This window comes from Bubalus bubalis, chromosome 17 (genome assembly GCF_019923935.1).
Source record: "Bubalus bubalis isolate 160015118507 breed Murrah chromosome 17, NDDB_SH_1, whole genome shotgun sequence".
Classification (NCBI taxonomy): Eukaryota; Metazoa; Chordata; class Mammalia; order Artiodactyla; family Bovidae; genus Bubalus; species Bubalus bubalis.
This window is the reverse complement of record NC_059173.1, coordinates 11,906,081-11,931,239: the sequence shown is the minus strand read 5'-3', so window position 1 is coordinate 11,931,239 and position 25,159 is coordinate 11,906,081. Positions and strand designations below refer to the sequence as shown.

At 57.1% G+C, this 25,159-nt stretch overlaps 1 protein-coding gene across 6 annotated transcripts in view; it reads left to right on the top strand.

Annotated features, from left to right (window-relative positions):
- RBM19 (RNA binding motif protein 19) overlaps window positions 1-24,250 on the top strand; it is a 121,387-nt gene extending 97,137 nt beyond the window's left edge. For 5 of the 6 annotated variants that reach the window (XM_044930130.1, XM_045163069.1, XM_045163067.1 and 2 more), the window contains 3 exons: window positions 3,254-3,374; window positions 22,893-23,003; window positions 23,678-24,250. In XM_044930130.1, coding sequence (XP_044786065.1) covers window positions 3,254-3,374; window positions 22,893-22,990 — 219 coding nt within the window. In that variant the 3' untranslated portion in view covers window positions 22,991-23,003; window positions 23,678-24,250. The remainder of the gene's footprint in view (window positions 1-3,253; window positions 3,375-22,892; window positions 23,004-23,677) is intronic. The other variant, XM_045163068.1, reaches the window with a different exon arrangement.
- The last annotated feature ends 909 nt before the right edge of the window (window positions 24,251-25,159 follow it).

Below are 25,159 nucleotides of genomic sequence, written 5' to 3'. Positions count from 1 at the left end.
AGCCTGGGGGCTGCAGTCCGTGTGGCCGCGGGAGTCAGACACGACTGAGCGACTGACACACAGGCGCAGCCCAGATCCAAGCCCCCGGCCTTCACCGCCGCGCGCCCTCGTGTCTTAGAGTGCAAAGCCCTTCCAAAGAGGAGGGGATGAAGATTTGAAAGGGGGGACAGGAGGCTGGGAGACGGAATTTTTAGCAATCCCCACAATGAACAGGGCTTCCCTGGTGGCTCAGCCGTAAAGAATCTGCCTGTAATGCAGGAGACACAGGTTCAATCCCTGGGTTGGGAAGATCCCCTGGAGGAGAAGATGGCAACCCACTCCAATATTCTTGCCTGGAGAATCCCATGGACAGAGGAGCCTGGTGGGCTACTGGGGTGAGCCTGGTGGCCGGTCCATGGGGTCGCAAAGAGTCAGACACGACTTAATGATTTTACCACCACCACAGTGAACAGAGACTGCTCCAGGCTTTGTGTGGCACTGGAATGGAGAGCGGGTAAGAAAGAAACACAGATGTGACGACTGGAGCTAGAAAGAGGCTGGGGTAGGAGCATCATGCCTGGACCCTCCTTCTAGACTCCATTATCACTTCTTCGGACCCTGACTTAACCCCTCCCAGAGGCCGCTGTTCGGCCACCCCCACCCAACCATGTCCCCGGGACCACTGCTCCTCAGGGACCCTGGCACCAGGATGGAGTACCCACCATGCCAGACTTGCAACCAATTTCTCTCCCCCCTCTTAAAACCCCAACTCCCCCAGTCAGGCTGTTTCTCTGCCTTGCCAGCTGAGAACGCGTGTGTTTTAAAGCTCTGAATGGGCCATTTCGGCTCGGAGTCCAGATGCATTTTTATATCTGTGTGGGAAAAAAATGCAGAGGCTCGGCTGGCAGTCAGAAAGAGTTTTTAAATTAACGTTTTAAAAAAAAGAGAGAAAGTTTCCTGCACCTGGCCCCGCTCAGAAAAGCACAGAGAAGAACAAAGGCATTTCTTTAATTTGGCCCCACCCACATTTAATTTTTAAGAGATGACGTGTCCCGCCCAGGTACTTTTCAGATGCAGCTGTCTATCAAATACCTACCCTGTGCCAACCTCCGGGCTCATACTGTGTAAGTCACACACGTAACCCCATTTTACAGGTAAGGAAACTGAGGCTCATAGTGGGGCAGTTGGCTTACCCAGGGTCACACTTGTCTTCCTAGGCTGCCATGGCTTAAAAGAGCAGTGTTGTCTTCTCTTGGTGGGTGCTTGCTAAGTCGCTTCAGTCGTGTCCGAGTCTTTGCAACCCCATGGACTGTATAGCCCACCAGGCTTCTCTCTCCATGGGATTCCCCAGGCAAAAATGCTGGAGTGGATTGCCATGCCCTCTTCCAGGGATTTTCCCGACTCAAAGATCGAACCTGCATCTTTTGTGTCCTACATTGGCAGGAGGGTTCTTCATCACTAGCGCCACCTGAGAAGCCCTTAGTGTCGAGGCCAGAAATCCAAGATCAGGGTACAGAAGTGTTGGTTTCTTCTCAGGAAATCTCTGTTCCACGGCCTCTCCTAGCTTCTGGTGACAGCCAGCATTCCTTGGCTTGTGGACATCACTCCAACGGGCATTTATCCTGTCCATGTCTTCTCGTGGCCATCTCTTGTAAGAATGCCAGTCACCCTGGATCAGGGGCCCGTCCTGCTCCACCAGGTCCTTGTCTTAATTTAACTGTAGCTGTAAAGACCCTCTTTGCGAATTAAGTCACAACCTGATGGAGAGGGTTAGGATTTCCATGTATCTTCTTTGCGACAGGGACCCAATCCAACCCATAACCATCACAGTACAGATGAGGTTAGAAAGGGCTTGGTTCCGGTCCAGACCACTGCTGGGTACGCACTGCCTCCTCGCAGCATCAGAGAAGCCAGAGGGACATGCCCCCACAGCGCCTCTTCTCGTAGCAGATGGCGCTGACTGCTACCCAGAAGCAAAAAGCAAGACGCTGCTGCCAGCCGCTGCTGCTCCCCGGTGCTCACAGTGCCCAGGACCTGCCCTCTTCAAACTCAGTGCTAACCCAAGGCCCCTCTACCGAGAGAAAAAAGAAAAATCAGAGCTGTCTGTGGCAGCAACACCACCTCCAAGAGAACTAGCATCTAATGAGCGCTTGCTGTGTGCCCCCAGGCTGTTCTGGGCACTTTGAATGTTAACGCTACTCTAGAACCCTAGAGGAGGGTGCTGTTAAAACACCTGTTTTATAGATGAGGAAACTGAGGCCAGGGAGGTTTCTTTAACTAGCCCAAGACCCTGAGGCTAGGAAGTGCAGGACCCGCCCTGCCCAGGCAGAGTGGCCTCAGAGCCCAAGCTCCTGGCCACCAAGCACCACCAGCTCTGTGTATGTCAGGGATATTTTGGGAAGGGCCCCAGCACAGAGCCGTTTAGCTCTAGACCTGGTGATACTGAAGACAGAACCTGCCGGTGCCGTACAATTCCATTTATATGAAGAACAAGCAAATCTGCAGACCTGGAAAGTGGACTAGTGCCTGCTGAGGCTCTGGGGGGTGGGGAGTGGCTACTGGTGGGTCCACAGTTCCTTTTGGGGTGACGATGGTTCAACGAGCTCTAAATGTCCGTGTCCATCACTGTTCTGAAACAGGTATGGGGACGGTCACATGACTGTGAATAGCCTAAAAGCCGTTGCATTGTAGATGGGTGATGAGTTATATCTCAGTAAAGCTGTTACAAAACAAAAATCAAAAAGAGCAAAGTAGGCAGCATGCAGGGGAGGGTCAGGAAGGGTGGAAAGCAGGAGGGGGGAAGAGCCGGGTGGATGCTGGCAGCCCTGAGCGTGGTTCTGCAGAGGGCAGCAGAGAGCCGGGGGACGGAACCCCCACGGCCGGCAAAGGACGTATCTGCCACCCAGTGTAAGCAAGGGGCCCGTGTGCTTGTCATCGAGGGGCCAGACCGGCTTGGCTTCCTCAAGAGGCGCTGCCCTGGAGGAAGGCCAGCCGACTAACAGGCTCGCCGTCCCCAGACGGGCTGTGACCCTGGAGGGGAGCTGGCCGCCAGGCCCAGGCACCAATCACAGGCCGGGACAATGGCTGTTGTGACCACCCCACCAGTTGTAGCTCTGCCCTGGTCACGTAACCCCCTAGTGGAAGAGGAGCGTGCAGTGCCTCCTCACACCCCCGCCAGGGAGCGGGTGTCCCGGGGCCAGGGCTGGCCTTTAGCTGTGCGGGGCAGGCGGCCAGGCTGCGGGGAGGTCTCCACTCACACGCTGTGTCTCTCCAGAGAGCCTTCAATGCCCTGTGTCACAGCACCCACCTGTACGGCCGGAGGCTGGTGCTGGAGTGGGCCGACGCGGAGGTGAGCCTGCCGGCCCTGCGGCGCAAGACGGCAGAGCACTTCCACGGTAAGAGGACTCCCGCGCCCCTCCATCTCTCTGTACCTACTTTCTGTATTTCTTCTGCTTTCTCCGAGCCGGTGCGAGGTGCTGACCTCTGCGGGTGGCATCAGTGGCCTCCACACCATTGGTGTTTGCCCGTCGAGTCTGGTCATCGGGAGGCCTGGCAGGAAGTCAGGGAGAGGGGCAGCCTGGGTCAGGGTGGTCATCCTCACCACCCCACCCCCGCTGCCTCCCTACCTGTCCGGGTGCTGCCGGCTGGCTGTGACTGCCACCAAAGGCCACAGCTCCCATCCAGTGGCCCTCTCCACCCAGCAAGTGCTCTCTGTCCAGGGTCCAGTGGCCAAGCCAGGGGCCCCTGGCCCCAGTTTCTCTGCACCCGCTACCCCTTTACTTGTCCGTCCTCAGTTGCCCGTGTACTTCCTGCCAGGACCAAGCCCCGCCTCTCACAAACCTTGGTGGTATCACCCGGCCTCACTGATGACTCAGCCCACCCCCGCTAATTATTAGTGAGCCCCTGTCGCGTCCCGCCCGGCAGTGCAGCGCTGACCCGGGCGGGTGGCCGGGGGTTGGGTCCAGGGGGAAGGTGCTGGATCCAGAAAGGCCTCCCAGCAGAGGCGACACTTGTGCCCACGGAAGGGCTCCCCGAGGTTGTTACAAGTGTGACAATGGAGAAACAGGCTGGCCAGCATGGCGGGAGCAGGTGGAGTCAAAAAGAGTGGCCGGAGGGGCTTACACAAGCCTCGCCTTCTCCAGCATGTCGTCCAGAAGTGGAATGGAAGCCCTGTGACTGTAGCTTCGCCCACCAGACTCTTTAGAACACACCCCCTGCCCAACCCAGGGGCCTCTCCCGCCTAATCCTTTCCCACCACACCTCCCTCAGAGGTCACCGTCCCCAAATGCCCAGCAAGACACTGACTTTGCGTATGCTCTTCCCTCTGCTCACAATGCCTTGCCTCAACTTTTTTTTCAACCTGGTCAGTGCCTATCTAGCCTTTAAGGTCCAGCACAAAGGATACCTCCTCCAGGAAGCCTTCCCTTTCCCTGTTCCTCAGGTTATCAGTAATGGCTCTGTCCTCTGCTGTTTTCACCGGTGTTCCTATATCTCCTTGCCGCATCATCATGTATTTCTTTACGATTCTTCTCCCCGCTGGACCAGCGCCTTTCCCATGGTGGAGACTGCACCACTGGGCTCACCTTTGTCACTGATGGGCTGATCTCTGAGCCCCCATGCCAGCCGGGGCCTGTCCAAGACTGGGGAATTCATAAGTAAAGGCAAACGAGAAACCAGAGACGTTAGGGCTAAGTACACAGCCGCAAGCACACGACTCAATAAGTCCCCAAATCCTATCTTTATCGACAGCCATTGACAGGCCCAAATGCACCCATCGGCAAATGTTTGTGTAAGGGACTCTTCCGTCCCCCCCACCTCCTCTCCCTGGGGCCAGCGGGCGAGTGCAGGCTCAGCAGTCCGGCCCTGCCTTGGAGAGCAGCCCCCTTCAATAGATTGATCTCCAAAGACAGCCTCCCCTCAGAAGAAAGCCGCAGCTGGAAGTGCTTCTGTGAGATTGGCCATCTCCCCAGGTCAACTGCAGGCCGAGGCCCAGACAGGGACAGGTATTAGGTTGGCCAGAAAGTTGGTTTGGGGGACTTGCCTGGTGGTCCAGTGGTTAAGAATCCACCTGCCAATGCAGAGGACACAGGTTTGATCCCTGGTCTGGGAACTAAGATCCCACATGCCCTGCAGCCAAAAAAAAAAAAAAAAAAAAAAAGAAGGGGTTAGGGTTAGGGCATGTGGGACCGTGCATGCCACCATGCACCACACCTGCTGAGCCCGCACCCCAGAAGCTGTGCTTTGCAACAGGAGAAGCCCCCTCAATGACAAAGCCCGAGTACCACAACTAGAGAGTAGCCCCCGCTCGCCGCCGCAGCTAGAGAAAAAGGCCATGTGCAGCCACCAAGACCCAGCACGGCCAAAATAAATTTTTTAAACAGTTTGTTCATGAACTATCTGGAGAAGGCAATGGCACCCCACTCCAGTCACTCTTGCCTGGAAAATCCCATGGATGGAGAAGCCTGGAAGGCTGCAGTCCATGGGGTCACTGAGGGTCAGACATGACTGAGCAACTTCACTTTCACTTTTCACTTTCATGCATTGGAGAAGGAAATGGCAACCCACTCCAGTGTTCTTGCCTGGAGAATCCCAGAGACAGGGGAGCCTGGTGGGCTGCCATCTCTGGGGTTGCACAGAGTCGGACATGACTCAAGTGACTTAGCAGAAGCAGCATGAACTATCTTTTGAAAAAAACCTGACAGTGGTTTAGAAAAGATGGTATGGAAAAAAAACCAAATGAACTTTCTGGCCAACCTAATGCAATAATAGTGGGAAAAACAGCAGTGAATTTGCATCCATCTTCCCATTCATGCTCTCACAGCGCTACGCAGTGGGTGTGAACAGCCCCATTTTGCAGATGACAGAACTGAGACCAGCTGAGTGTAGAGGGACTCATAACAGCTACTGTGTATTAATAATAAGGACTTCTGTGCTGGGGCACCGTCTGTGTGTGACACGCGTCGTGTCTCTCATCCTCACAGCAGCCCCTGCTGCCGTGGGTACTGCTGTCCCCAGCTTGCTGTTGTTCAGTCGCTAAGTTGTGTCGACCACATGGACTCCAGCACGCCAGGCTTCCCTGTCCTTCACCATCTCTTGGAGTTTGCTCAAACTCATGTCCATTGAGTAAGTGATGCCATCCAACATTCTCATCCTCTGCTGCACCCCCTTCTCCTCCTGCCCTCAGTCTTTCCGAGCATCAGGGTCTTTTCCATTGAGTCAGTTCTTCGCATTGAGTGGCCAACGTATTCATCTTACAGATAAAGAAACAGAGGCATGGAGAGGTTCCGCTGAGTGTCTCCTAGCTGAGCGTCCTAGGACGAGTCCCTGCGCCGCCTGGGGCTTCTGTTTGCCATTCCACAAATAAGGATGCGAATAGTTCCCCCATACGGAGTCATGAAATGATCAGTGGTAACAAGAACAGCACAAGCTGCCTTTTTTTCCCACCCACACAGCGCCCCTAGAATGTTGTTAGTGGCTCAGTCGTGTCTGATTCTTGCGACCCCATTGACTGGAGCCCACCAGGCTCCTCTGTCCACGGGATTTCCCAGACGAGAATACCGGCGTGGGTTGCCATGTCCTTCTCCAGGGGATCTTCCCGACCCAGGGGTCAGATCCATGTCTCCTGCATTGGCAGGTGGGTTCTTTACCGCTGAGCCACCGGGGGTGGATGCCCTCAGTCACCCCGTTTTACAGATGAAGGGACTGAGGCTTGCATAGATGACAGAACTTGCCCAGGGTCACCTGGATAGTAGGGGGTGGAAGCAGAGTTTGCACTCTTGGACAGCCTGACTGGAGCACCCCATCCTTGGAGTGACACCCGCTCCATCCCTCCCCAGTAGGCAGAATGCTGTGGGGGAAGCAGGGCAGACACATCGGCCGAAAACCGGTGCTCTGAAAATGTCAGCCCTCTCACCCACCCGCCCATTGTCTGCTGGATCTCCTTGGGAACGGGGGGATACCCGCAGCGGCCCTCAATCCTCAGAATAGGGCTGCTGGCCTCCTGCCCTGCTGGCTGCACCCTTTTCCCGGCTCTGCCCCTTTCCCATGGCGAAAAGTACCCAGCTCGTTTATGTCAAAATCCGCATTGTTCAGAGCTTCCAGGGCCCTGGCAGACTTCAAGGACAGGTGGGATCCATGCCCAGTTCCTCCCCCCGGGCCCCGATCTGTGCCAGGAAGGCACTCAGATCTCAGGTGGAGGCCCCGAGCCCCATTTGCCCAACCCGAGCACTGAGGCCACGACAAAGGGCTCCCTGGGGAAGGTGGGCCTCGGAATGAAAGGCCGGCGTCTTAACCATTTGGGGGGACCCAGCAGGGAGCTCACTGGTGACACCGTGGCCTCCGAGGTGGTCAGAGTGATGGAGAGGCCCGCCATTATGGCTGGTGCAGTCACCGTGCATCACCCCAAGTTCACCCTCACCTCCGGGGCTCAGCTCCTCCACCAGGCCCGCCGCTCCCCTGGGGGAGACCGTGGGGACAGGGTGCTGCTGGGCCGAGGGCTTCCCAGGCCCTCTGACCAGCTCTTCTCTCCCCTGTCGGTCACTGACAAGCCGAGGTCAAGGCGCACAGCTCCACGAGCAGTTCAGGCCAAGTAATACTCATTACTGTTATTATTCCCATGACAACCTTCATCTGTTAAGCCTCACTCCGTGCCAGGTACTGTCTTTGGGCTTTCACAGGTATTAATCCTGCAGAATCCTGGCAGGTAAACACCGTCATTATCCTCCGTTTCCCAGATGAGGAAACCGAGGCCCAGAGAGGGCCAGTGACTTCCCCAGGGGCGCCCAGCCACTAGTGGCCGAGTCAGGAGTCAGAGCTGGGCCTCTGGCCATCCTGCTGGCTACACATGAGCAGCGCACATGGCCCCTTACGTTTCACCCCAGTCCGTGCAGTGACCTCAGGCAGGTTGCTCTGCCTCGGTTTGCCATCTGTACAGTGGGACTAGGGTGCTACCTCATAGGGGGGGCGGGGGCCGAGACTTACAGGAGATGATGCTTCTGAAGCTGAGGGTGCCCAGTGAGAAGGCAGCAGATACTACATTTTCTCCCCTCCCCTGCCAGGCGCTTACACATCCTGTTTTCCTTGCATTCCTATGGACCCAGGCCAAGGGAGGATACTCTCTGAGCAGAGGAAAGAGACGTAAAGAGGAATCCTAGTTTTTAGAAGCCCGGACAACAGGGAATGTGTGAGAGAGAGGGAGGAAGGGAGAAGGGATGAGAATGAAATGCCCATCAGCTGGGCAGGGCATGGGATGGTGTGTTTGCATCTGATCCTGGATGCCACCTGGTCCCCCTGCCTGGCACACAGAAGGTGCTTTTCAGTACACGGTAACAACAAGGGGGAGGAGATGGATTCCTCGCTGATAAAAATTCGTGCTGTCTGGCCATCCGATGCGATCGTGGGAACTAAATGCTCTCAGCCCCCCGTCTCAACCTTAGCACTTACCTAGGGTCCCTCATCAGCAGCCACAAAAGCTCAGAGAAAACCCCCCAGTGCCCCTTCCGCAAGGCAGGGGTGGGCAGTCTTCATTTCATCCACTGGTGTCCCTGATCACGTGGGGCATTAGATAGTCCCTGGTGAATTGACATTTAACAAAACACCCATCAAATGGACCAGCCGAGAGCAGGTCTTTGAAAGTCATTGGAAAAGCTGCCCCGAGTAGGCAAAGCCCTTGACTCCGGACAGCGATGCTCGCGCCCAGGGACGAACACGACCACCCCGTTCCTCAGTCCCGCCTTCCCGTCGTCTCCCTGCCTCCCTTCCTGGACGGAATCAGCTATCTCATCCACAGCTCCGCAGCCCCCCGGCAGGTGAAGTGCTATTCTTCGGTGCCTTGCATGCGGGAGGGTGAAAAGAGAGAGCACAGAGGGAAGAAAGCAGAAAGGCGGCCACTGGCTGCGTCCCTTTCTTCCCGAGCGTGTTACAAACCAGCAGGGTCAGGGCATTGAGAAGCTTTCAGGGCCCCGGCAGGCTGTGGTACCTGCGAGCGCCGCCGACAGAATATAATGGTACGGAAGCAATCCGCCCGCAGAACCCTCTGTTTTCAAGCGCACACAGCCAGGGAGGCCGGGGCAAACAGGCTTTTATTTGGCCGGGAGCGCGGCTCTGCTTCCCAGCGTTGTCTTATTCCAGCTGGGAGACTGATGGGCTGTGGTTAGCGGCTGCACCTTTCACCTCTGGAGCTGGGAGCGCAGACATGACCAGCATGGCAAGTGGCTGGCAGCGCCGCCGTTCCCCCACCCGGCCAAGCCAGGCCAGCCTGGGATGTGAGAGCTGCCATCTTCAGGCCCAGGCTGTCACTGGCCTTCAGCATGGTGGCCCTCCCCGCTGGGGAAGTAAGGGGCCCGATTCCTGGGCCCCTGGCTCCGTCGGCCTGACCCACCCACCCGTGACTTGAGATCTCAGCCCAAGTATCAGAGATTGGACTTCTCCCCGACACCTGCCGTCCTGGGAGTTCCCCTGTCAACACCCCACACCTCATCTCCCTGACACGTCAATGAACACAGGTTCCCATGCCTGATGCATAGTGAGGTCATACTGAAACATGAGAAAGGTTTATTGCAGGGCCATGCAAAAAGATAAGCTGGCTTCTGACCCCAAAAACCCTCATGCTCCCTTAAGGGTTCCAGCAGAGCGTATTTAAAAGCCTGGTGGGAGGAGGGGATCCCCGGATCCGTGATCAGATCATGCATAATTTTCTGACTGATGGTGAGGTAACAGGGCGGTGTCACAGGGGTTAACTTTATCGGTCCTTAGGTTCCAGGAAGCCTGGGGCTATGAGCTCACGGTCATCAAGTTGTTGTTGTTCAGCCGCTCAGTCGTCCGACTCATGATCGTATGGACTGCAGGACTCCAGGCTTCCCTGGTCCTCCATGTCTCCGGGAGGTTGCTCAGATTCATGTCCCGTTGGGTCGGTGATGCTGTCTAACCACCTCCTTCATCTCATCAGGTAGTTAACACCCTCCATTTGATGGGGTGGGTGTTCATATCTGCGAAACAACTGGAGAAATTTGCATCAATTATTGCTGTCTGGACACTTCAGAGAAGCGCTAAAGCAGAGGATATGGGGGCGGGCCTGTCCTGGGAAGGCCCCATAGGGTCCTGCTCTGTTGAACTTTGTGTTCACCTCTGTGGTTTAACCTGGCTACTCCCCAAGAGACGTGATCCTCCAGGGGACATGGTCCTCCCCACGTCCCTGGCCTCGTCTTAGCATCCAGCACAGAGCAGGTGCTCACCAACAACCGGTGGGGTGACTAAGTGAACAGAAAAGCCCTGGTCATCAGAAGGGCCCCTTTTAATGGAGCGTCTAATGTGTCCTGGACTCTCTGAGAGCAGCCCTGTGTGCTGTGCTGCCAGGGAGCCCTAACCTTGACCCTTGAAACCCCACTGGTCAGAAGAGAGGCAGTCAAGTGCCTCCTTGTTAAAGGTGAAGTCAGAGAAAGAGGAGACAGCTTTGTTGAAGATGTACCGTGCGCCGGGGGCGGTGCCAGGTTTCACGCACTGTCTCATTTTAGCCTCAAACTCCCTAGAGAGAGGTGCTGTTCCCGTTTTTCGGAGGTGAAAACAGCCCCAAAAGGGTCGAGTGACTTTTCCTGAGGACACTCATCTTTGCACACTGTAGGACAGCTCACCCTATCACCACTGCCGAGACCCCAGCAGTTCCTAAATCCCTAATTATCCCCCCACCTTTTATCAGATCTGGGTTCCATGGTCCAAGTAGGACCATGGTTACAAACTACAGCCCACAGCCAGATCCAGCCTAAAGCCCATTTTTGTAAATACAGCTGTTTTTTGGCACACAGCCATGCCCATTTTTCACATAAAGTCTCTAGCTGTGTCTTCACACCGTAAGGACAGAGTTGAGTAGTTATGACAGAGACCCTACGGCCCTCAAAACCCTAAAATATTTACTGTCTCCCCTTTTAGAGAAAAAGTTTACAGCCCCTAGGGCTTGTGAAATGGCTGCCCTTCTTTTATGTCTGAAGCCATGTGGGTGGCTAATTTCTCCCACATAACCCCCCTTTCTCAGAGAGTGTACTATTTTAGAGGCATGATAATCACAGTGTCATCCTCCCACCTCGAGTCCTCTGCCTAGGAATCCGCCAGCTTTTCCTGGAGCAGAGGCTCCAGAGCCTTGCTTCCCATTCTGGTCATTCACACCCTCAGTTCCCCATTGATCATCTAATTACCCAGCCTTAACTTGGCAGCAAGGACAAAGCAGCCACCAGAAGAGACAGTCCCTGCCCTCATGGAGCTGGTGTTTGAGTGGGAGAGACTAATGATTTAAAAAGTGATGACAAGAAAGTTCTGATGATCGCAAGCTCTATGCAGGAAATGCAGAAGGCTAATTTATTCTCCTCAAGGGTGGGAGGAGGGAGGAGAGATTCCAAATGTGGTGGTTTTTGTTGCAGGAAGGGGAACCCTTTCCAAGGGCCCAAGAGCAGGCTCTTGTCTAACACTCAGAAATGAATTGTCCAAGGAGACACATGCGCTCACAAAGCAAGAGATTTTTGGGGAAGGGACGCCTAGGTGGGGAGCAGGAGGGTAAGGGAACCCAGCAGGACTGCTCTGCCATGTAGTCTCAGGGTTTATGGCGATGGGGTTAGTTTCCGGGTTGTCTCTGGCCAATCATTCAGACTCCATTCCCGGTGGCACATGCATTGCTCAGCCAAGATGGATTACAGTGAGGAGGATTCTGAGAAAGTGGGTAGGACATATGGACTGGTGTCTCCTCTCTCCTTTTGACTTTTCCCAAATTCTTCTGGCTGGTAGTGGCTTGTTAGCTCCATGTTCCTCACCAGGACCTTCTGTTGTAAAATAATTCATGCACATGGCTCCTTACAGTGCCTGGCCAGGGCGGGCAGCTTCAGTCAGTGTTCCCCTAACAGTTGCAGAAAGTCTTTCCCAGGAGTTGGTGTTTTTGTGTGAGGGAAAGGAGCCGGCCAGCCCAAGAACTGGGGGGACATCCTTCCAGGCAGAGGGAGCCGCAGGTGCAAAGGCCCCGGGGCAGGAGGCTGCTCATAGCAGGCCACTGTGGCTGGAGAAGTCCCGGGTGGAGCGTGGTTGGAAACAAAGCCACAGAGGCCAGCAGGGCTCCCTCGTGGGATCTTGTGGCGTGGGATCTTATGGGGTGGTGCAGGAAGCCTGACTTTTCATCAAGTTACATGGGAAGTCCCTCAAAGATTTAAACTGGGGAGTGCCATGCCTGTCGTATCACACTTCATACTTCATGCTCGCTGCTACACGGGGCAAGAATATGGAATAGGAGTCCCAATGTAGTCATCCCAGCTGACCAGGGCGGTGGTCTGAGCAGGAACGGAGACCAGAGGGGTGGACAGAAGGCAGTGGTTTGAGCATATGCAGTAAAGATAGAGCTGGCCAGACTTGCCTCTGGAAGGCAGAGGGGAAATTAAGGCCAGAATGGGGATATTTGCTCAAAGGGAGCCTCTCAGAGGATGGTGCTGCCACATGATGATGAAGCTGGGAAGAGCGGGTGGTGGGGGGAGGTGATCTGGACACGTCGGGTTTGAGACACCTATTAGGACTCACCGTGGGATGTCAGGCAGATAGATCTATGAGTTTGGAGCTCAGGGGCGAAGTCCAGGCAGAGATATAAATTTGGAAGTCATCAGCATACAGATGATATTTAAAGCCCGCAACAGTTCACCAAACCCTCCCCTTCCGTAACTTAATCATTCACAGGACGGCACATTTTCAAAAGATTGGGGACCAGGAGAGCCTATTATCCCCATGCTAGCCCTTGCAAATGGCCTCCTTGATCTTGGCCATGAAAACATAATCTTCAGGCTTTAAAAATCACAGTCAGGAAAGTTCGAGCAAGTATGTGGAGTTACAGAATTTATTATTCAAAATATCCCTCTGCCATGGATCTTGCCAGCTACCTGGAGACAGAAGGTTCCCATAAGCTCCCCTCACCTCATTTTTACTCTTCCATTTGGGTGTCTCTCATTCCCACCTTAAGGCTTCGCAGTGGCAGCCCTTGTTCCAGAGGCCTCAGAGGACCCAGGAGGCGAGGGAAGACTGTCCTGGATTGCCACCAAGGGTCCCAACAGAGTAAAGGCCACCATGGGCCCCGGGGTGCTTTACAGGAGGTGTTTCACCCCTGTTCCTTGGAAGTGGCTGCCCGCCCCTGTCCAGGGTGCTGAATTTAGTTCCTTCTCCTACTCCCAGCCATATTGACGGGCCACAGCAGGAGAGGTTGAAACTGACCAGGAAACACACACTTCCTCAGACACCCGGCCACCCCAGCTGATGGAGGCAGAATCGAGAGAAGAAAAATCAGGAAGCAGGAGCGGTTTCAGTCACGGTGGCTCCGTGATGGCAACTGCTAGCAAGGGTACCAGTGGCTGGGCCGTGGGGAAGGAGCCAGGTTCTGAGAGCCAAGTGTTTTCTCCCTGCAGAGGCGCTGGTCAGGCTGGAGGGGGCTTGGAGCAAGCCAGAGCAGGTGTCTCCCCGGGCACCCCCTCCCCCTTGCTCCCACCCCCCATGCCCCAATCTTCTTTGAGTGGTGTTTTGGAAATATTTCCAAGCACTCCGGCAATATCCTGCACACTGTCTCCACCTTCCCCCGGGAGTGGCTGTCCGTGCGGAGAAGGTACTTGCTCCCAATCCAGCTAAATTGTTATTGACTTGTGTTCTCTGCGTTCTGCAAACATTTCACTCAGCCATCGCCAGCGAGGCCAGGAATCCCTGCTAGGGCTAACGGGGAAACCAGCTGTGCCGGGCCATTTCTCTTGCTCTTCCTCATCGATCACAGAATTAAACTGACAGAAGGAGAATTTCAGAGCAACTTGGGAGGGGAAGGGGCCGAGCCTGGATTGGATGAAGGTTCAGGGACCTGGGGACCAAAGTGCTAGAAATAGGGGCCGGAGGAGGGTGGACTCGCCTCCAGGTCTGTGGTTGGTGGCAGGGGGTGGCCAGTTTGTTTCTGAACCGTAGGCTGGCCCAGGCCTGAGAAACCCAAGGAAAACACACGGACGAGGAGGTTGTCATTACTGCTCAGGACCACAAGTGAAGCTAGTGGGGTCCTGTAGGCAGAGGGGAGAGAAAGAGTGAATCAGGCCGCACTGGTGAGCCGTTGATTAAGATCACGAGTCTTTATTTTGCCTAGAAGATAGGAAATAAGGTGGGTTTTTTGAATTAATAATATTATTAATTTTACTTACTTAGTTTTGGCTGTGCTGGGTCTTCGTTGCGGCACCCAGGCCTTTCTCTAGTTGGGACTCGCGGGTCTCCTCTCCAGTTGTGGTACTTGGGCTTCTCATTACAGTGGCTTCTCTTTTTGGCCTCTCTTGAAAAATAAGATCTGACCACTCCTGGTCCTGCACTCACAGGGTAGCCGGGGCCGGGTTACATGGGCTGTTTGTTTATTGTTGTTGTTTTTCCCCCTTTTGCCACAGTTCGCATCCATCCCGGTGGTCACCGCTCAGGCCGATTGACTCCATCACATGCCCCCCTGGCGCCTGTAGGCCTTTGCACTTACAGATCCCGGTACAGACAGCATCCCACCTTGGCCTCTTGAGATGACGTTCCTGATTCTTTTGAGCCTCTACTCCCAGCCCAGGGACTTTGCCAAGAGAAAAGGGACAGGGATCTAGTGCTGACCAAGCCCCCAGAAATGGGAAGATCCCTGCAGGCCCGAGACAGGAGAGTGGGGGGCACCTTCTGCCTCTCCTGGTTTCTTTTCCTTTTTTTTTTTTTTTTTTTGGTCCTCTGCAGTGAGTCACCTTCCTTTGGCCTCCCCACTGCCTCCCCAGCCTATACAGGCCTCTCCAGCATCTGTAACTAATGCAGACATGTGCTGGACCAAGCCCCGAAGTCCCCAGGCATAGCCCAGCCCCAAGGCCCTACCAGGGACTAAATCTACAATAACCCAGGCCAGGCAGCTTCACCAGCCCCCGCGGATGGGAGCTCACCAGCCCAGCTACCTGCACCTCGTAGGCGCCCAGGATGCCCAGAGCACAGCAAGGCCGACCTGCGTCCTGAGCGCTGAGTCATCATAGCGGTACTCACAGTCACCAGTGCCCGCCCCAGGCCATTCGCGTCAGCACCTCTGCGGGTAGGGTCCAGGTATCAGAGGTTTTCTAGATGATTCTCTCAGGCTATGGGTTGGGAATCAATAGCAGCTTTTTTTTTCATTGTGCCCCATCTTTGTTGCAGCATGTATAAGTTTTAGTTGCAGCCTGCGAAGTCTTGCGGCGTGTGGGTATCTAGTTCCCTGATCAGGCTTAGGCCCCCTGCCTTGAGAGCTCAGAGTCTTAGCCACTGGACCACCAAGGAAGTCCTCAGTAGCTCCTGGAGGAAAAAACCAGCTGATGCAGGCAAGGGGGAGCTGACACATGGCCTGCGTCTGTTTCACGCCCTTCCTGTCTAGGAGTGCCTTCTGAGGCATCTTGGCCGCTGGCTCCCCTGCAGGGTGGGCAGCAGAGCCAGGGGACACAGGTGTCTCTGGGGTGTGACAGGAAGGCCCCGGGACCAGCCCGATCTGAGCTCAGGGTCCCACGTGGGCACATCTTCCCCAAAGCCCTAGAACAGCTGCTGCTGCATCTGAAAAATGGGGCAGTATCTCCCGGCTCGTGGGAGGCCTGTGAGTCTACGCCCAGCCCGCTGCCTGCAGCCCAGAGAGCTGGGCTTGAGGCCCGAGGATGCAAGGTTCTCTGGGCTCCAGCTCAGCCCATTGGCTTCCCCGTTTCCTGAGCACTGCCCACCCTCCAGGTGTTCTTCGAAGACACCTGTGTGTTTACGCTTCTGCGTACCTGGCACTGGGTTGTGGGTATCCACACCTTATTTGTTGACTCCTCTGCAGTGGCCACTTCGGTCACGCCCTTTCTACAGATAGGAGCACGAGACTCAAGTAGATCAGAGGTGACTGGGGTGACTACTGGTGTGAGTGACAGAGGTGACTCCTAGTGTGAGTGACAGAGCTCACAGCCCACCTCTGCCAGCACCAGGACCCCAGCGTGGCCTCTGTGGCTGCTGGTTCGGTTTGTCATTTGTGGTTTTCTTGGCAGCTGATCCCTAGCACCAGGCCTGGTACAGTGTGTGTGTGTGTATTCAGTGACTGCTAGGGGTGTGTGTGTGTATGTGTGTGTGTGTGTGTTCAACGAGTACTTGCTATGAATGACTAAAGGCTGGAACCTTCAAGGCCTGAGATCAGGAGAGTAGGCACTATCTCCATTTAACAGATAGGAACACTGAGGAATGGAGTTAAGCGACTCCCTTAAATCCTTGAGGTGGCAGAGGTGGGCCTGGGGCCCAGTCTCCTGCCTACTGGCTCAGAGAAGATTCAGATCACACGTGCTTCTTTGGGGACCAGCTGTGCTTTGAAAAGGTACCTCCTTGAAACAGCCTCCTTGTACCAATAAAGTGCCACTGGTTTGGTCGTGGGAGCCAGGCTGGTCCTGTCTACACACTGCCCATTATTCTGTGAGCATCTAGTGTGCGCCTACTGTGAACAGAGCCCTGGGATGCAGACCTGTCTAGGAATCGGAGGATTTTGCCCACGGGGTCTGCAAGTCTGGAGCATGGGAGGCAGGGCTCCCCAGAGCGGGCAGCCTCAGACGCTAGGCCAGCCTTTGGGGTGCCCAACCCCCCCCGACCCCCGCCGACAGGGCCCACACCCTGTGTGTCCAGCGCCTCGTGTGCCCGATGGCCTGGGGCAGCAGGCCATCTGAAGGCGGTGGTGCCCTGTCCACACCTGGAATGCCACCCTCCACTCCCCACCCCAGCCTCCTTCCTCTTCTCCCCTCGAGGGACAGACGGGAGAGGGTTACACCTGCTACCCTTTCCCGCTGCCCCCAGCCTGTTGGAGTCGCCTCTGTTTCGGGTTTAATAGGGAAACCCACTACACGGGCCTGCACTTCATAGTTTGCCTCACCTGCCCTTCGTCTCGGGGAGCAGCGAGCTTCGGGCCTCCCGGAACAGACAGAGAACACCCAAATGAGTGAGGCCTCCATCTCCAGGGGCAACCCGCACACAGCCCATCAGTTACCCTTAGGTGGGGACATGGGCCCGGTGTGCCCAGGTGAGCCAGTTTCAAGAGAAACTAGAAATGGAGGCTCTTGTGTAGCCTTTCCCGTTTTTCCGTATTGGTAACTTTTTTTTTTTTAATCAATGATGTCAGCAAATCCAGACGCTCTTCAGTGCGCCGGCCCCGTGAGGCCCTGCTTCGTGCCGTTTGGTCACCTGTAGACACAGTGTCTGCCGTTTGCGTGCCTTAGTTTGGGTTCCCCGGAAGCAGCCCCCGAGATGTGGGTAAGGCTCCCAGCAGAGCAGCTGGGAGGGGAGCCGGTAAGCAGTGTGCGTGCAGTATGCAGCCCGGGGGGACCCCCCTAGAGCTGTGCCGCTCCGAACTGTCCCCCAGAAGTCGAAGGAGCCGGGACATCTCTTCAGGGGGCTTCAGTCCCCATCACTGCCAGCCTCCCCTGTGCCAGGGCCAGGGGTGCCCTCGTAGCCAGAGAAGGCCCCTGGCCCTCCATGTGGGTAGGGAGCCGTTAATACGTCCCCAGGTTGCCCGCTGACGCCGTGGGTGACCCCCAGGAGGGGGTAGCCGCCACGGCCACTGTTACCTGTCAAGGGCTGGTGCCGCCGCTCTCATTCGTCTCATGCAGGAGGGAGGTGGCCGGCCCACGTGTTCCCGGCCACTGCACCCGCTGATAATGGTCGGGGTTGGCGCCTTCACCGCGTGCCTCGTGGCACAGGCTCTGTTGTAAAGGCCTTCAGCGCCTCTGCCCCGCTGATGGCTCTTCGGCCCCCGTGAAGCTGGGTGCTCTTCAGTACCTGCCGAGATGGAGCACAGAGCGGGGAGGCCAGGCCCCCGGTGGCCCAGCGGGGACAGCAGCCTCACCTGCGATCCGGGCAGCCTGGCTCCAGCCAGCCACGCCATCGGTCGCAAACCCCTTGTCCACGACTGGTCACACTGGGCTCCCTTCCAGAACCCCCTCCTCCCTGACCAGCCATGAAGCTTCCTCTCCTCCTCCCAACAGCCCCCCGCCCCCGCCCACCCGCTCGCACCCTTCCCCCTGCCTGCCCCCCGCCTTGCACGCAGGGCGACAGTGCCAGCCAGGGACGGGAGAGAGATGCAGGCTGGCATTCTGTCAAGGAATTAATTGAAAAATAAAATCATTAGATGGGGAACTCCAGAAATGCAAAATGGTAGTTGGAGGGTGGTTGGGGGGCGGTGGGGGGGGACGGGGGCAGGACTGGGGGGTTGTTGGGGGACGGCTGAGCTCTTTGTCAAGTTAATTTCTCGGGTATTGATGTTTGGTGACATTCACTTGTTGTTTATCTTCGGGTGCAGCTGTAATACGGAAAGAAAACGCACAGCTTGTTTCGTTTATTTATTTTACACCTTTCTCCGGCTCTGCATTATGTTTGTTTGGTGAAAACCCACTGAGGCTTTTGATGTTGGGGAAATAGGATTTGAGCAGCTGTTCCCGGCAAGCGGGGCGCTCCGCATGCGGGCAGGGCCAGCAGGGGGTGCTGGGTGTCGCTCGGTGGGGACTCGGGGCCTGACACGTCCTCGGGGAGGGCGGTGCTGGGGGCCCAGCCTGAGCCAGATATGCCAGGCCCCCCCGGGTGCTGAGCCCTCAGGGTGCCAAGCTCCCATAAACTTGCTAATCCTCGCCGCCGCCCCAGGAGGTAGATGAGTCCTGTGCCCACCCCCAGTGGACTGACGAGGCAGCCGAGACCCAGGGAGCACAAGTGACCTGCCCGAGGTCACCGAGTGCGCAACGGCAGCGCTGTGACCTCAGACCGTCTCACTTCTGGGCCATGAAGTCGGCTGGTTGCTAATGACTTCCCCCACCCCTCAGCCCACAGCCCCCAGGGGAGACCCCTGCACCTCCGGTTAGTGACTGGAGGAGGTGGGGATTGGGTTGTACTTGCTTTGGCCTTGATGAACCAAATCACTTCGTTCCTTTCCCTTTTATTGATCACCTGCTATGTACTGGCCTTCCTATGACAGCACCCCCCCCCCCACCAGTGGCGCTCCCTGGCCTGATGGTAGCCCCCCCAGTGGCTCTCCCTGGCCTGATGGTAGCCCCCCCACCAGTGGCGCTCCCTGGCCTGATGGTAGCCCCCCCACCAGTGGCGCTCCCTGGCCTGATGGTAGCCCCCCCACCAGTGGCGCTCCCTGGCCTGATGGTAGCCCCCCCCCAGTGGCGCTCCCTGGCCTGATGGTAGCCGCCCCCCAGTGGCGCCCCCTGGCCTGATGGTAGCCCCCCCCCCAGTGGCGCCCCCTGGCCTGATGGTAGCAGCACATGTTAAGTCAGCACCTCTGACGTGAGTGAGAGCAGCAAAGGCGGTGGCCTCGGCGCCGCCGTGGGGCCCTCGCCAGGTGCTGATGTCGCTCTTTTCTCTCCTTCCATCTTTGCCGCAGCCCCAGGGTGGGCAGTCCTAGTGGCCCATATTACCGATGAGGATACTGAGGCCCGGAAGGGCTCAGTCTGCGGCACACAGCCTCCAGCCTCCAGTCAGTGCTTGGGGCTGCGGGGTCAGTGCCAGCTGTTCCTGAGCTCAGTTATGACAGGTGCTGGGGACAAATCCAGGGGCTTTGAGGGGTTTTCAAAGGAAGGAGGAGCCCTCACTCTCAGGGGAGGTCAGGAAGACAACAGAAGGCGGCTGCAGAGAAGAGGGGTAGGAGAACAGCCATGTCCCCCCATTTGATACATGAGGGGTTCAATCCCGGACTGGGCACGTAACCTGCCCAGGGTCACCCAGCTTGGGAAGAGCCAAGGCCAGTGCAGCCAATCCTCAGTCCACACTGTGACCACCTGCCCTGTCAGAGTCCTGGGTGACCTGGGCCCCTCCACACATCCCTGCTCCCCCGGGGGCCTGTCAGAAGACGCCCCTCCCTTCCCAACACAGAGGATGTGTGTTGCAAACTGGACTGTCTGAGGTGGAAGCCAGGGGCTGCCACGTGTCAGCTGGGGGGCCTTGGGGGGCACGTGTTTCCCTGCACCTCTGTTTTCCCATCTGTGAAATGGGGGCAGTGGCCTCACACCAGGGGCGGGGGAGCTGTGTAAGGCTCAGGTGCGGCCCCGTTTCTAAAGTACATGTCCTGTGTGTCTCCTCTTCCAGCCATGCCCCGCCGGGCCTCAGTTTCCCCAGGATCAGTACCTCTTGTCCCGCCTCTGTTTAATTATTGTCCTGACAACTGCTGTTTTATTATTTCGAAGTTCCCCACCTCAGTGCCCAAGAAGGACTTACTCATTCATTTGTCCGTTCATTTGTCCACTCTTGTGTTCTCCAGATGACGACCTACTGTGTGCTGAGCCCTGGGACAAGATCGCCCCAGTTCCCATCTCACAGGGTTCAGTCTGGCAAGGCTAGGCCAGCGTGGTGCTGGGGACACTCAGGTGGCAGGGGGCCCTCAGAGCCCCCAGGCCCCTGGACAGTGGGCCGTGCTTCTCTGAAAGGTCCCCCAGGTGGGCCGGTGCCCTGTGCTGGCCACTGGGGCACCGGGAATGTAACCCACAGTCACCACCTGCAGGGCACCCCTGGACCAGCTGGATAAGAGGCACCAGTACCTGGCACCGCCCCCGTATCAGTCTTGGAATCATGGGTCAGGCCGTGGGAAAGAAGAAACAATTCTGCCAAAGTGAAGACGGTAGCTGCCACCGTCAGGACTACTGCTGGCCGCCACTAGCTACCCCCTGGGACCCCAGGCCAGCGCAGGAGAGCAGGGACGCGCCTTTCCCAGCGCTCACACCTGCCCCGTTGTTAGTCACTGGCAGGGGGTGTCATTGACAGGCCTGCAGGCTCTCTTTGCTTCCATTTCCCGGCTCCTGTTACCTGCCCACAAATTCAATTTCCAGAGGCCATTGTGCACCTCTGGTGATTATGAGGAAACCCGGAGTGAGGAGAGGAAGGGGCTGACTGCCCTGCAGGTGGCCACCTCAGCTCCTAGCCCGTCCGGTCCCCTCTCCCTCCTCCTCCTCGTGACTTAATGATGCTGGTGATGCTGGCGTGGGGCTCGGGCCATGCGGGCCCCCCACCCCTTCTTCACTTCCCCCAAGGGGCCAGCTCTACCGCGTCGCCCCTTCCTGCCCCATTTGCTCAGCCTCCCTTTCAACAGCTGCTCATGGGCCCCCACTAGGTGCCCAGCAGTGTGCTGAGGCAGGGGACACGGCTATAAACGGGACAGTTCTTTCCCGAAACGAAGAAACGCATGCCATCGGTGGTGAGAAGCACTTCGAAGTGAGGGGGTCCTGTAGACGATGGCCAGCGGGTCCTCACTGGGGAGGAGGCGTGGGAAGGGGAGTCTCGGGGTAGGAGCATACCCGGCAGACCCAGGGAGGGGCCAGTCCAGTGATGCCCTAGGACGGCCTTTCTGCACTCAGCTGAGCTCCCGGAGCAGAGCAGGAGCAGAAGCAGCCGTTGGGGGCAGGGTAGATGGCCACAAGGGTGAGCACAGAGGCCAGGAGTCCGCTGAGAAGTGGGAGTGCTCGGGTCAGGCAGGTAGCCATGGAGAAGAGAAGGGCCAGTGATGGCGTCCGTTTCGTAGGAATGAGATGAAGAAATAATCTCAGAGACCAAGTCACTCTCCCAGGACCACCTGGAAGAGACCCAAGATGCTCCATCTCCAGGGCAAGCGTTGGGCTGGGCCCTGGGGAGACCCGCCGCCTGCAGGAGCCCCTGACCCAGCGGGGGAGATGGCCGCTAAGAGTCATGGGGGCCATTAGTTCTACCCGGAGAACTTCACAGAGCCAGAGGAGGAGAGGGGATTGGGACAGCCTCTAACAGCTGCCTCTAAACAAGCACACCATGAATGAGTGGTTAGATTAGCAGGAGACAGACAGTCGATCTAAGCTCGGAGCCTAATGTTCCCCCATGCCCGCAATTCCCCTCCTGAAGGGCCAAGGGGACCGGCACATTCTCTCGCCCTACGCTTTGTCTCCCTGGCGATCTCTGGGCAGCACCAGAGACTTAGGAAAATAGGAAAGACCGTGGGCTCTGCTGTGTCTTGGGTCCTGGCTTCACCGCTTCCTGGCTGCATGACCTCAGGCTTAGCTGCCTGCACTCAGCCCCCGCGCTTGTGCAGGTGACGACAACAGCTGCCTGTGGGATCGCGGAGAAGACGAGGCGCGGTGCACAGCACGTCATCAGTAGTGTGTGGGACCCAGAAGACACATTTTGCTGAGCCTACCATGTCCGTCCTTCTACACTGTGCATCTCGGTCCCCTTCCCCATCTTCTCACAGAGAACTCCTCCACACTCTTCAAAGCCCAAGTCAAATAACCCCTCTTCTCTAAAGCCACCTCTTATTCCGTCCATGTCGCCTCTGGAGTCCTTGAGCATCTCGTCACCCCGCTTTTCCTGAACGCCTGCCGTATGCCAGCTGCCCACTACCCCATTGAGAGTCCATGACCTCCAAGCAAACAGGAATAGTTCCTACTTGTTCCCTAACCTCTGCCTGCACTTGATTCTGCCCCTCTGGCGCCCTCTACACCCCGCAGAGATGCTCTAACCTCTGCCCCCGCTGGAAAGGGCTTTCCTCCATCTCTTTCCTGGGTGGGTGGAAGATGGGCAGGAATGGCTGGCAGGACTGGGAGAGGGACCACCCCTGGACGAAGCAGAGACTAACCCTCCATGTTTCTGTCTTCCTCTCTGTGCTCTCTTCCCCTTTCTCATACTCCCTTTGATCCTCCTCCTTCCCACCCCCCATTTCTTGTCTGGTCTTATTCCTTCGGCCTCCTCTCTCGCCTCCGTGTCTGTATCTGCTCTCCCGTCTCCCGCCACTTCCCTGCCTTTCTCAATTTCTTCCCCCCTCCTCCCCACCCTCACCCCCCGGCTTTCCCCTCCCCCTCCCTCCTGCTCTCTGTCCCCGCTGTCTTCCCGCCTCCCATCCCTGTCGGCTGTTCTTTCCTCCTCTCTTGCCATCTGGGCGCCCACAGAGCCCCCGAAGAAAAAGCGGTCTGTGGTGTTGGACGAGATCCTGGAGCAGCTGGAAGACAGTGAGGACGACGGCAAGGAGCAGACCCTTCAGCTGTGAGCTGGCACCGAGGGTACGTGGCGGTGGTGCCCTGGGGACGGGCTCAGCCGCGCCAGCTTCCGCACCCCTACCATGATGGCTACCCCACGCTCCACTGGTCCAAAGTCAGAGGGGACGAGGGTCTCAGCTCACAGCCCCAGGCATCCTGGGCACTGACTGCGCCTGCCCTGTGCCCGGCATTGGAGGCCCGGAGAGCAGCCGGGGCACCACCATGCTGGGGCGTCCCGCGCAGCAGCACAGGGACCCAGAAGTGGCCAAACCTCCCAGCCCCGAGTCCCCCGGCTCGCTCCTCCCAGCAACCCCGAGACGCAGGCAGGGCCCCATCTGCCTGGGGTGAAGGTCAGAACACAGAGGGACTTCGGGGTGCTCACTCCAGGGCGGGCAACTGCATGGCAGTGAGGACCTTCAGGCCCCACTGCCCACAACCCCAGAACAATCCCCAGGGTGACGGCCACTCTGTGGAGCTGGGCGTGAAGCCCCCCACCCCACCACACCCCGCTCCGGCCAGCACAGACCAGGGACCCCAGCCGAGTCAGCTCGCCTCCCTGGGCCCAGCCTCCGCCTCACTAACTGGTTCCCACCACGTAGGGCTTTAGCAAGAAAGAATCAGATTCATCAAAAAGAACGCAGACACGGTGCCAAGCATGTAAGGCAGCTCCAGCAGCTTTTCTTCTTGTCCCCTTCTAGGGCTGCTGAGCTGGAGTTCCCGCCTCCGTCTCATCAAGGGATGGACGGCTCAGAGTCCTGGACATGGACTCTGTCCTGCCCCTTCCTCACCGCTCGGACTGCGAGCCATGGTTTAGTCCTCCGTCCATCCACGCTGACCATGGGGCCACTCACGAAGCACCAGGCTCCGAGCCCAGACACCAGGTTGTTGGTGGAGCTCAGCTGCAACCACTAACGGCAGACACCCTCTACTCACGGGCCGGGGACCCCGTGAAATGCGAGCAGGTCCCCAGTCCTGGCCAGCGGGGTCCCAAGGCTCATCCCAGACTTGGGGCGCCCACATGCCCACACCTACTGGAGATCCCAGCCCAGCACACGCCAAGATGGGGGTGATGGACAGGAAAGAGCAGTAGCCTATCTGCCCTGGGCCTGAATCCCAGCCCAGCCGCCCCCAGCTTTGTGACTGTGGACCAGCAAGGTTCCATCTGAGCCTCGGCTTCTCTTTCTGTAAAATGGGTGTGATCTTGTGCCTACCTCACAGACGGTGCTGGGACCACACCAGTCAATCCAAGTAAAGCCCAGAGCAAGCACTCATCAGCATTTTCATTTCCCTCTTCATTTGCAGGGCTGGGGGCCTCTGAGTCAGAGCCCTGGGGTCTTCTGACTGACTGTGTAAAATTTGCTCTGTGTGTTTTTTCTGGGAGGACTTTCTGATCCACATCTGGCAATTTCCAGAGTGGCCTGGAATCCAGGCAACACCACACAACGCTGACCGCCCTGCGAGGCTGAGCTTGTCCCTAGTTCCCTGGGACGCAGGTGCCTCCTAACCCATCCTAGCCCACACCAGGAATGTAACAGAAGCGAAAGACACAGATCCAGTGCGTCTCATCCAGTCTTTATAGTGGGGTATCCCCCAGCCCCAGCATCAGACCATGGCGTCTGGGTAGGGACCCTCAGTGACCAGGCTCCTACATTGCCATGGGTCCCAGGAACGACAGGGCTGAGGTCCATACCCTCCCTCCCCACTGCTCGTCCTGTTACAGGCCATGTGGATTGTCCTGAAATAAGATTGCAGGCCTGACACGGAAGGAGGCGACTTTGGCACTGATCTCACTGACCCAGATGAAGGTACTAGAACATCCCCAGGGAGGGGTTTGCCACCTTCTGGTTTTGCTGTGCCAGCTCGGGCTCTGCGTTCAGACCATTCTGAGTTCCTAGTGAGTTCCTGAGTTCCATCACTCACCAGCCTCATGAGCGTGGGGCAGTGAACCTTCGATTCCTCAGTCTCCTCATCTTTAAAATGGGCTGGTGCTGACAGCGCCTCCGTCACAGGGGTGCTGTGAGACCCAGAGGGCTTCGGGGATCCACAGGATGAGACTCCGTCTGACGCCCAGGCCTCGAGTCTTTCTTTGACCTTCATGCCTTACTGCCTTCTCTGTGTCCAAGAGAAAAAGCTCGCAATCCACAGACCAAGCCCAAGAAAGCTGAGGAATAGCATGGAAG